This window comes from Glycine max, chromosome 18 (assembly GCF_000004515.6).
Source record: "Glycine max cultivar Williams 82 chromosome 18, Glycine_max_v4.0, whole genome shotgun sequence".
Classification (NCBI taxonomy): domain Eukaryota; kingdom Viridiplantae; phylum Streptophyta; class Magnoliopsida; order Fabales; family Fabaceae; genus Glycine; species Glycine max.
Genome location: NC_038254.2, coordinates 3,876,796 through 3,889,018, shown reverse-complemented (window position 1 = coordinate 3,889,018; position 12,223 = coordinate 3,876,796). Strand labels below are relative to the sequence as shown.

The window sequence follows — 12,223 nt, the reverse complement described above, 5'->3', positions numbered from 1 at the left end:
TACTTATACTTGGTGGTATGTGAGGGATGACGAGAAGGGAAACAAAAAGAAAAGTAGGTGAGAGTATCGTAGTTGAAAATTCATACAAGGAGTGAAAGAAACATCGTCCTCTTTTTATTGACAGAATTGGTGTGATTTATGGAATCTCATGAGCTTCTTGTGAGGTTCGTTTTGATTATCAGCCATTTCTTTTTAAAATGTCACATAATGATGCCAAAGAATCACGTGGTCGTTGGTGTATTTTCTGGGCACATTAACGTGCTTTGACCCCAATAGACCAATTTATACTGCTGGAATCCAAGTATATCCAACGAAACGATACAATGAATGATGCTTTTATTATTATTATTATTATTATTTTAAAACGGGCTCCGAATTCGTTTTTAAGAAGTTCACGTAATCAATTTTTCAACTCTCAAAAAAGCAAAATTTTAGAATGATTATTGAGAAGTTTGAATATTCACTATATTAGTCTTTATCTCATGAATAAATGCATTTGCTGATTACGGCCTAATACAGTGTATTAATGTTGGTTAAGCTAAAATCTGAAACAATTTCATTTCAATTCATCTACGTGCTTAATGATTTTAGATTTTTTTAAAGTTTTTTAATACTTATGTATTAAACTAATGCTATGTTTTTTTTGGGTGTACTAATGTTATAATTATTTTTTTCAACATATTGATTGCAATGTTATAATTAAGAATTATTTTGGTTACGGAACTTTTATTAAATTATAATTATGCATTTTTTAAATAAATTCATATAAATTTGGTTAGATTACGTGGACTAAATTTTATTTTAGTACTAATTGTTTGTATCAATAATGCGTTTTTATTCATTTATAACCTTCTACTACATATTTTAAATAAGGTTAATAAAATGCAACATATGAACACAGTACTTAGAAAATAAGTGTTAAATCAAAATATTTTATTCTATATGTATTTCTTTTAATCAATTGAAAATTTATTTGGTTAAATTTTTTTAAAAAAATTAATTCAAGTATATTAAATTCAAATTAATTCAATATGTGAACCATTCAAGTATATTAATTTTGATTGTTATAAATTTAAATTTAGACACACGTACATGTCAGATTAATCGATGCAAATCATTTCATAATTTACTAATTAGTTTTAAAACTTTCATTTCTTTAATTTATGCTCACGCAATTAAAATATTTAAATAAAACTTTTAATTGTCAATGCTGAGGAAATCTCCTAGTATATTTGTTTTCCACGTTGAAACTCATGATCTGCATAACAATGATAATGTATGTTATTTTTTTAACTTATATTTTAATTTTTCTTAAATTAAAAAATTCCATACAATATTTTTGTATACAGATAAAATATTATTTAATATAATTATATATGTTAAAAAAATATTTTCAATAATGTGCAAAATAAAATACAAATTTATAATATAATATGAGAATTAAAAAAATAATGTCTTAACGCTGTTTTAATAAAATTAAAGGCAAATTTTGAAAAATAATTAAGAATAAGCCAGCACTTTGGTTCCCAGAAGTGTAATGTGATGTGACACTAATCCATGAAACTAAACAAATTTCAAATAAATCCCTAATATTTCTAGTTCTATCATTTAATTAAATTCCTAAAAATAATTTTTTACTGTCATTTTTAATCCTTAATCATACGTTAGTATTATTACTTAAATGGTTTTTATTTTATTTTAAAAGTATGTGATTCACAATTGCATTTTTTATTTACTTTTTTTTTAGTTTCTTGAAATAATATGACAATATTATAGACTTCTAAAGACTCAAATGATGGTTTACTCAAACAATTAAACTTGACCTTTTGCTTTTATCATTGATTTTGATCCATTCAATTGTTTTTTTTTCTCTCTCTCACATATTGGTAAGGGTGTTTGTGAGATGGGATGAAACAACTTGTTTCAAACACTTACACGGTCTAAAATATTGATAGAATGAATTTTATGAACTCAAACCTGATCGAATTAATATAAATAATCAATTGAGATAAGACTAGTTTTACTCGACTTGTTAGTACGTACAATAATATCAACATTATATAAAGTTAAGTTGTAAAATTAAAAATACGAGTTTATGAAGGTCGGTTTGAACTGGGTATAATTAAATTTGTCATCCAAATTAATTAAATTTAATCGGTTGATTTAGATTCATTTTTCAAGAAAAAAAATAAAACTAAGTCCAAATTAATTCATTTATAAATAATTTGGGTTAAGTTGAATCATCATATCATAGTATTTAATTTTGTTTGTTTTATTTTAAATACAATATCTTTATATGTTAAATTTTTTAAAAATAAAATAATAGGTCTGGACCCTGGCTTTGTAGTTAATAATTATTTATATATGTTTTGGATGTTAATAATTTTTAACTGGCTGCTTTCTTGCAGACCTCAACATCCTTCTTTGTATCTTTTGGTACTTCTGTAACACTTTCTAATATGTGTGTGTTTTTTTTTTTTTATAAAAAAACTTATAATTGTTATATGTAGTCAAATAGGAAAAAAAATTAAGAGAGGAATCATGAAATTGGTTTTTCTATTATTGTTTTTCAGACTGTCCTTATATTGTCTCTTCAAAACAACGTCATTTTAAAAATTGTATTAATATTTAATCGTGAAAATATTAACACAACTCTCAAAACCTATATCATGTGAATAACATGAAAAGAAACATTTTTAAATATTATTGTTATTTTGTCATGTTCGAAGTCATGTTCGAAGAATTATATTATTGTTATTTTGTCATTATCATCACATAAGTTAACATATTATATTAAACATGATTTAAAAATTAAAATATAATAAACAAGTATCACACCCATAAAGCCTAAAAACCCATAAACTGGAGCTAATATAAAAGGTATCTGTCCCTCTATGAATTTGTGTTTTTCGTGTCTTTTCTCTTTCTTACTAAATATGGATCCTCTATTATTAATTACAGTATAATTAAATTACGTAATAAATAAACATTTTTAAATAGATAAATTATATTTAGATTTATGATAAATTAAGTTATATTTACTATAAACAATTTATATTATGATATAAGGTTATTTTTAACTAATTGATAATTTCTCTTAAAAATATATCCAAAATTAATTTAAATTTACATATTAAAAGAATAAATTGAAAGAGACAAGAGGTGAATTTATTTTTCTTTCTAAAAAGACTCTTATTCAAGAAAATTATTAAAAACGCTATCATTGAAATATAGTTCCTAAAAGAACTCTCAATCGATATATCTATTCTAATTTTAATGTATAGAGTATTATTGATAGTTTCTTTTACAAATATTAAAATTTAATATAGAAATAAGGAAGAGAAATAATATATTAAAAGTATTGGTTAAGAAAAATATTAAAAATGCTCTTGCTGGAAAAAAAAAACTCCTATAAATATTCTTGTTAAATAATAATTCCAAAAAATGTTGTTATTCAAAATAGTCATTTCAATATTTAGACATAGAATTTTTAATATATTTTCATCTTATTTTTAATAAATATATAAATGTTTATTTATAAATTTTTTAATCAATATTTTTAACAAACCTAATGAATAAAATGTTATTGATAATGTAAGAAAATTTATCAACTATCCTTTTTGTTACTTAACTTGTATTTTAGTTTGTGTATTATATATGATAAATTCTTATTTTTATGCAATTAAAATTTATAATAAATATATAAATTATATTTGTAATTTACAATGAATAATTTAAATTATAATATAATATTATTTTAACAGATGATAAATTATATAAAAAAATGTATGAAAATTTAATTGTATATAATTAATCTTTGAAATTATATATATATTATGAATGTTTGTTAATCCATTTCAACTAATTTATAATAAATAAATGCATATCATATTAGTTAATCTTTACAGCCACAAAAACGTCATTTTAACCTTTAAGAAGATCAACAAATCGCAGATATTTTAACTTTCCTTAAAAAAAAAGATTTCCTAATAGTAATTTAAGTAACTAAAATAACCATCATTTAACAATGTCTATAATTAAGAGAACTAATGATTTAATAATTGAAACGATCAAAATAGGAAATCTCAGACGTTTAAAAACCAAAGTGAATAGATACCTAACATTTGATGACGAAACAATTCCACTTTTCCTGGGCGAATAGAAAAAGGTTTATAAATAGATACACTTATTTAAAATATACTAATAAATCGTAATTAAACATTAATATATTAATAGCCAAAAGGGATTTGATTTTGAGGTAAGCGGAAAAAGGGTTCCGTGGGGTATAAATAAGAGTGTTTTGGGAAGAGACTCTGCAATCATCACCATTGTCTTCCTAAGGAGAGGGAGGGAGAGATTCGAATTCCAATTAGGGTTTTCTCATCATCATCGACTTTTTCTCTTATGCAAGGAAGGTTCTCCTTCTCCGATTTCAATTTGATTGAACGAGTAGTGTTAAGATTATGATATTTTTTGAGAAGCTTCGTTTCTCTCCTCACCTAAGCCGCTTCATTGCCGGCATCATCTTGTTAATTTTCTGCAATTCATTCCAGTTAGTCTCCAATTTCCCCATTCCTATACAGCCTTAGATTCTACGTCGTTAACTCTCTCCGATTTGATTCTATATTCGATATTCGTTGATTTGATTCACTCCTCTCTCTCTCTCTCTCTCTCTCGCTTTCGATTCGACGCCTGAACAAGTGAACATGGACCCTAATCACCTCTTCTTCACGCATTTCCGCGATGGTTAGTGTTTTCAGCTCCTTCGCTTTTTTATCTCATGCAAACTAGTTTTATTGCAATTCTTCGGGTTTTGTTTTTCCTCCTTGTAGTTTTATTGTTTTATGTTCCTTAAGCTTTGATTTTTAACTGTGTTGAATGATGCGTAAGATCCATGTTGCTGATCTCATCTAGTGCATAAGGCATAATTTTTATTTTTATTTTCAATTTTATGAATATATGTTCTTGTTTTTTGGATTTATTAAGTACTTTTTTTTTCTTCATTTTTTGTTTATTGGGTTCTTCTTCTTCTTCTTCAATTTTATGTTTTTTTAATATTACCTTTTTTTCGATTGGACAAAATTTAGATCTGGTTCCAGGTGTGCTTTTGATGTTGTTCTCTAATCAGAATTAGAATTCTACCGAGATGAGACTCCAGTTCTGAGTGGAGAACAATGTCAAAAACACTTGGAAGTTGGAACTGCATATAAGTTTTGTACTTTTCAGTTTTATGAATAGGTGCAGTATTTTTTATATATAGATTTTTCTTTGCTGATGTTCAGGGATTTGATAGTTTGTTTGTGTGTTAAAAAAGATCTTTGTTGTTATGTATGAATAATGGACTTTTTTTATGATCATTGTCATGTCTATGATTGCAATCCTGGCGGGAACTGGGAAGACTTGTCTCTAAAGTGGTTATGAAATAATTAATGTCTTAATCAACTACAAAGTAGATGGTTACTGCATAGAGTCCATTTGTGAGTAATTCAGCAGGATGCTCTATGGATCTTTTTGTCCTTCTAATGTTTTTTAATGACAAATGCTTTTGATTGGTTTAAGCATATTTTAAAATGGTCCGATTCCTATGTTGGGGGTAACTCACGAAGATATCTAAGGAGTGTTTTCTTCTACAATATATATATATATATTATTATATAATGGAATGGAATTGTTTGTGAGATTTGCAACCTTTGGGTCATTTCAGGATCCTGTGTGTAGATATATATAAGGCAATCTTTGTACTATGTTTAGTTCATTCTTGTGGCTGCAATCTTGTATATTGAGAAACAGGATAGAGATGTAGCTTTATGTGATTTTTTAGTTCATTCTCATGGTTTTAATCTTGTATATTGAAAAATTTGGAGAGATGTTATTGTCTGGTTCATTCTTATTATGCATTAGGATTTTTCCTCTTCTGATTTTTGTGTCCAATAATCAGGTGCTATTGCCTCACGCATTGAGGGCCAACACAGAGGAGCTCTTCCTTCTGTTATTGTGATTGGTGCTGGAATATCTGGACTTGCAGCAGCACGAAGTCTCTATGATGCATCTTTTAAGGTGTCATATCATTATGATCAACTTGCCCTTTATTTATTTTTTCTATTTTCATTAATTAGGTGACCTTAAAGATTTTTTTCATACCTTTTGCTTTTGCTTATTTCATCATTTGATTAGGTGACTGTACTGGAGTCACGAGATAGGCTTGGTGGTCGCATTCATACTGACTTCTCATTTGGCTGTCCAGTTGACATGGGAGCCTCATGGTAAGTTCAATGTGATCTACTGAAATTGTATTTCTTCTGACCTGATTTTGTTGATGAAAAATGAACAGAATTTTGTGCACTGTCTTTGCTCAATTTTCTAGCTTGCCTTTAATGTGGTGTCCTTTGTTTTTATACCATACTTCTGGGTTTGGTATTGTTTCAAACAGGGACATGCCCTCGATACTTTGGTAGAGCACAAGGAATTTGAACTTGTTTAACTGACTTTTATGCTAAAATAATCATTTCTTGTAGCATAAAGCTCTACCCGCATATTGTTGTTACATGTCTTGATAGAGTACTGGTTTCCGAAAGATGGCTCACTCTGTGCCACTTGAGTTTATATATATATATATATATATATCTTGTTTTCTATTTGCTTCATTTTTTCATTTTGTCAAATCCTTGCCAAAGCTTTCAACCTTTTAAAGTGCCATCTCCAGTTGAGGATGGCTATCAATTGCAGTTTTTAGATTAATTCACTTGGTTCTTAAAACATAGTGGCTTCTCTCACTATGGAGGCTTAAGATTCAGTATGAAGCTAGAAATGTAATATGGTCATTACCACTTTCATTTATTGACTTTTTTGTTTGAATATTTATTTTTAACTTTCTATTCTTCTCTTAAGGAGTTAGCTGTTCTTCATATGCTGGAAGAGAGTTTTGTAATACATAATAGTTATTGACTACTTTTTAATACTATTAGTTCTTTCTTGATTATCTTTTCAGGCTACATGGAGTTTGTAATGAGAATCCATTGGCTCCATTGATACGTGGCCTGGGGCTTTCATTATATCGTACCAGTGGTGACAACTCTGTCTTATATGACCATGACTTGGAAAGGTAATAATCCTTCATTTATGCAATTCCATGGAGATTGATGCATCCGATGGCTTATGATGCAATTTTTAGAAATATATTTTAATAGTATTTAAACTAACCTACATGATTAGTTGCAAGGTTACAAAAACAGTCACTCTTTGTGGGCCTTAACCTTTTCTATATACATGGAGTACTTATAAATCACCAATTTTGAGATGAAAAAAGAAATAGGAAAAAATTAATTTATTATTGAAAAAAAAGATGAATGTATTACAGAGATGAAATCTGCAATACCTGCAGATCTATGCTTTGGACCCACTACTAACTGAAATCTCCAGAAAACTGATTCATCCCCACTCCTTCTCCCTCCCTAAAAGGAATTACAAATGAGTGTAACTAGCTCACACCTCAAATTCTCTTTTTGCCCTCCTGCTCATATTATTTTTTTATTTCTTCTGCTGCATCTTCTAAACTCACGGCCCATAACTAATTTGGACTGGGCTATGTAATTTGTGAAACCTGATATTGTCTCATGAAAATGAAGTATTAGCTTACACATATGATTTACTGTTGTGTTTGAAACAATAAAATATTTGGGTATTTTGCAATTCTACTAGTAGTGTTTTATATAGTAACTGCATTTTTGTTTTTCCAGTTATATGCTTTTTAACATCGATGGTAAGCAAGTTCCACAACAGATGGTCATTGAAGTTGGAGACACCTTTAAGAAAATTCTGGAAGAGGTAAAACCTTTTCACTTTGCACATTATGGCGTGTTTCTGATTATCTTAATCTTGAATCTAATAATCTGATGACTACAGACAGGGAAAGTGAGGGATGAGCATACCGAGGACATTTCAGTTTCCCAAGCTATTTCAATTGTGCTAGATAAGCACCCTGATCTAAGGTATTTGATTGAGAAGAGAATATTGTGCAAATATTGAGGTTTTAAGTTCCAATCTAGTGCTGTAATTGACATAGTTTTCTGCAGGCAACAAGGACTTGCCCATGAAGTGCTACAATGGTTTATATGCAGAATGGAAGCTTGGTTTGCTGCTGATGCAGATATGATTTCACTGAAAACCTGGGATCAGGCAAGTGCCAATCTAAGTTGAAGGATATAAGATATCCTTTTGCCTCTAAACTACAACAAATGCTTGTGTTTTATACATGATTTCATTCATTAACCTTAGTTTGCCACCATTTCCTTGGGTTATTGTTGATATAAATGATGAAATCTTGGGATGAGTATAGTAAGCTGAAATCCAAAAACTGATAATTTATATAAAAAGGTCAATGTATTGTTTCATTTCAATTATTATATACTCTGTATTTAAAACTCATCAATAATTGTTAATTAATCTTACTAATAATTTGTATTTTTAGAGATAAGCTACTTGACAATCTTGATTTGACAGATTAGCTTCCCATGATAAAAAAATTTCACTCATGTCAGGTATAGCCATAGGGGGGAGGCTTTTGTTGCCTCTTTTTTTGTCATTAAGTTATTTCTCTAGTTTAAGTTGACAAAAGGAGATGAAGGATTTTCACAGAGCAATTAAATTTTTATTGCTGTATTCTATATTCTATATGTGGAAGATCAAGTCAGCATTATTTTAATAACCCAAATTAATGCTTACATTGTTGAGTTTCCTGATTATAGGAACATGTCCTGTCTGGTGGTCATGGACTCATGGTGCAAGGATATGATCCAGTTATAAAAGTTCTTGCAAAAGATATTGACATACGCTTGAACCACAGGTATGCCAGCTAGATCTAGTACATGACTTAACTACTTAGTCATTTTTCATGATTTATGACAGAACATGCAATAAATTGAGAAACAAAGGAGAAACATAAGTTGATTCCATGTTTGGATCCCAGAGAATAATAAGCTGGAAAATGTTTTTTGTTTTGTTTGTTAAAATTAATTTTCTGTTAATTAGAAATATGTTTTCAAAACCTATACCCCTAGTCTTTTTCATAGTTTTTTTTTTAAAGATATGGACATACACCTCTGGCTTATGTTTAGGTGGTTTAATTGATTGAATAAACATTTGGTACTTGATAATTCATTGATTGATTTTACCATCAATGATGACAAACAATGTTCCACAATTAATTTCAACTTTATTTAAGCCAATCTACTCTTGCTGTAACTTGAGAGTTGACCACTGACCAGCAGGTGGTTACTACAAAATTTGAACCTTTTTTATGTTACTTTAAAATAAGAATAGTTCCTTAATTTTTCCTTTATCCGATTTTGATCCTTTGTGAAATCTCACGATGTAGGGTGAAAAAGATATCTAGTGGTTACAACAAGGTAATGGTGACGGTCGAGGATGGCAGGAACTTTGTTGCTGATGCTGCTATCATAACTGTTCCTATTGGAATCCTAAAAGCGAATTTGATTGAATTTGAACCAAAACTTCCTGATTGGAAGGTTTCAGCAATTTCAGATCTTGGTGTGGGCAATGAAAATAAGATTGCCCTAAGATTTGACAAAGTATTTTGGCCTAATGTAGAACTCTTGGGCACTGTTGCTCCGACCTCTTATACCTGTGGCTATTTTCTCAATCTTCACAAAGCAACAGGCCATCCTGTTCTTGTCTACATGGTAGCTGGAAGGTTCGCTTACGACATTGAGAAACTATCTGATGAAGCAGCTGCAAATTTTGTGATGCAACAGCTCAAGAAGATGTTTCCAAATGCTTCTAAGCCAGTAAGTCCACCTCTAATGTTGTCCTCATACATTGCTCATCTATTAAAAGTTTGCTCTCTCTAGTGTCTGCACCCTACTTGAGGAGCTTAACTTGTTTTGTTGGGACTTTTGCAGGTTCAGTATCTTGTGTCTCGATGGGGAACAGATCCAAACTCTCTTGGATGTTACTCGTATGATTTAGTTGGAAAACCAACTGATGTGTATGACAAGCTTCGTGCACCCTTGGGTAATCTATTCTTTGGGGGAGAAGCTGTAAGCTTGGACAATCAGGGGTCTGTGCATGGAGCTTACTCTGCTGGGGTTATGGCTGCTGAAAATTGTGAGAGCTATATGTTAGAGAAACTAGGCCACGCAGAAAAGCTATCTCTAGCTTCTGTTAGGCATGAAATGCTTGAAACTCTTATACCTCTTCAGATCTCGAGGATGTGATTTGTTGGTGCTCAGTAGCTTTTAGACAATGATTCTGCATAATGCAATGGCAAAATATTTGCCATTCGATATAATAAAGAAATAAATGTTCTTTAAGGATGGTGAATTGGTGACTATCGTCCAAGTAACACCATTTTCACTTATCCGCATTGGATTCGAATAGCTTTTTTTATCCTTTTTTTTAGGCCTGGCTTATTAAGGTGTATGTAGTATGTACCTTGGTCCATCTGAGACACAGTGCATGTAAGACCATCACTATTGTGTTACCCCACAATTCTGTAATGTGGGTGTGTCCTACTTGTAGGTAGCTTCTCAACATTTTCCTTAATCAACATGTTTCTTGGCAGACAATATGCTTTTTTTTCCTTAGGCTAGTTTGTTTTGTTTGTCCTTTCTATCTCTTGTTCTCTCAAATTATTGTGTTTTTTCATTAAGCCAAAAAAGAACCGAAAGGAAACATGATTATCATTTCCCTTTTTTAGCATGTACAAAATCACAATACTTTTGGTAAAGAGGGAGCACTGGAACGGAGTGGGAACATCTCATAAAAGACAAGCAATAACAAAAAAAAACTGATTAAAAAGCTAGTAAAAATTAGCCACTTATAACCAGGTTGCTAATATAGTTTTGTGTAAATTACACAAATATCCCCTTTTCACACCTTGATTGAATTTGTTAATTAATGTTGTTTGTGTGTTTGTGAAATATCGAAATTATATTTCATAGCTCTGAAATTTCTCATTTCATTGTTCCATCATATGTTTTGAAACTCCTACAATGTATTACACACATGTTTCACATGACCTTATTAAGCAGTAATTTTCATATATGCAATCATTAATATGGTCTAAAGTAAATATTGGATTTTTTATTGAGATCTCTTCGTTAATGAAAAACCAAAATTATGTTTCATTTTGCAAGGTGGATATTAACATTCATAAGTATGATTTTAAGTATTGTAAATGAATTAATATTTAAATTTCCTCCAAATAAACAAATGCTTCAACTATTTTTTAGGAATATTCCTCATGTACATTTACATGAAAAAAGGAGAACAAGGAACACTATTGTGGAGCTGAAATTCAAGTTGTCATATAGGAGAACTAGACAACATACCGGATGCATAATACTTATTTGATAAAATTTTAATAATTTCACTTCAAAAAATAGATAGTAATTCCATTTTGCATTACATTTCACAAATGATTGTTACCACCCCTCGTGAAGAAATTGATTTGACAAATAAGAATCAAACAGAAGTCAACAAAGACAAAAAGAACCCGTAAAATGTTTGATTTAAATTGTTGGTGGGAAGGAGACATGTGTATTTTTGTCATAAAATTTCTTTTAAAAGACTATGTAATTAACACATGACTATTTTGGATAAACAAAATTAATATTGATACCGAAAAAAAGATACTAGTATAACTGAAATATCAAAATAGTGGATGTTTATGTAAAAATCAAATACCAAAGGGATATGCGTATAATATGTTCAAACTTGAAGAATTTCTGATGTATTTTGTTCTATTATTTTTTAAACACAATTAACATTTGTTAAATCCTGAATTTTATATTAACAAAATTAATTAAATAGATATTCTTTCCTTATGATTTTAATTAATATTAAAATTTATTTTCGGATTGCTTGCATGAAATGAAAGAATCTGTTTTTCTAAATAATTACATATGGCTTTATCCTCCAACCGACCTTGGGGCTGTGGTTTACACAGGACATAGCTTCTTTGTAACTATGACACGATTGGCCCTTCATTATTTTATTTTTTAGAATTTTAATGTTAACTAGCATTTTGCAATAAAGAGATAAGACATGAAGTCTCATTTGGTTAATGTGCTGCCATCTCTGAAGTTATTGTTTAACCACTTGATTAGAAACGAAGACAAGATATAGCAAAACACACGATCGCTTCTCCAAATTAGCTTATAAAAAATGTTTTACCATAGAAATTTCCAAATATATTTATATAATG

General features: G+C 29.5%; 1 protein-coding gene across 3 annotated transcripts; it reads left to right on the top strand.

Annotated features, from left to right (window-relative positions):
• Positions 1–4,210: 4,210 nt before the first annotated feature.
• On the top strand, positions 4,211–10,583 carry LOC100782576 (polyamine oxidase 5). Of its 3 annotated transcripts, none has more exons than XM_003552969.5 (10): positions 4,211–4,746; positions 5,939–6,057; positions 6,175–6,263; positions 6,989–7,102; positions 7,737–7,824; positions 7,903–7,988; positions 8,073–8,175; positions 8,745–8,842; positions 9,374–9,803; positions 9,918–10,583. In XM_003552969.5, exons 1-10 carry the CDS (start codon positions 4,707–4,709, stop codon positions 10,230–10,232), a joined length of 1,482 nt encoding a protein of 493 aa, XP_003553017.1. In that variant the 5' UTR covers positions 4,211–4,706; the 3' UTR covers positions 10,233–10,583. The 3 variants fall into 3 exon arrangements, with proteins under 3 accessions (XP_003553017.1, XP_040867991.1, XP_040867990.1); XM_041012057.1 differs by lacking the exon at positions 4,211–4,746 and adding an exon at positions 5,779–5,799; XM_041012056.1 differs by lacking the exon at positions 4,211–4,746 and adding an exon at positions 5,786–5,809.
• Positions 10,584–12,223: the final 1,640 nt, after the last annotated feature.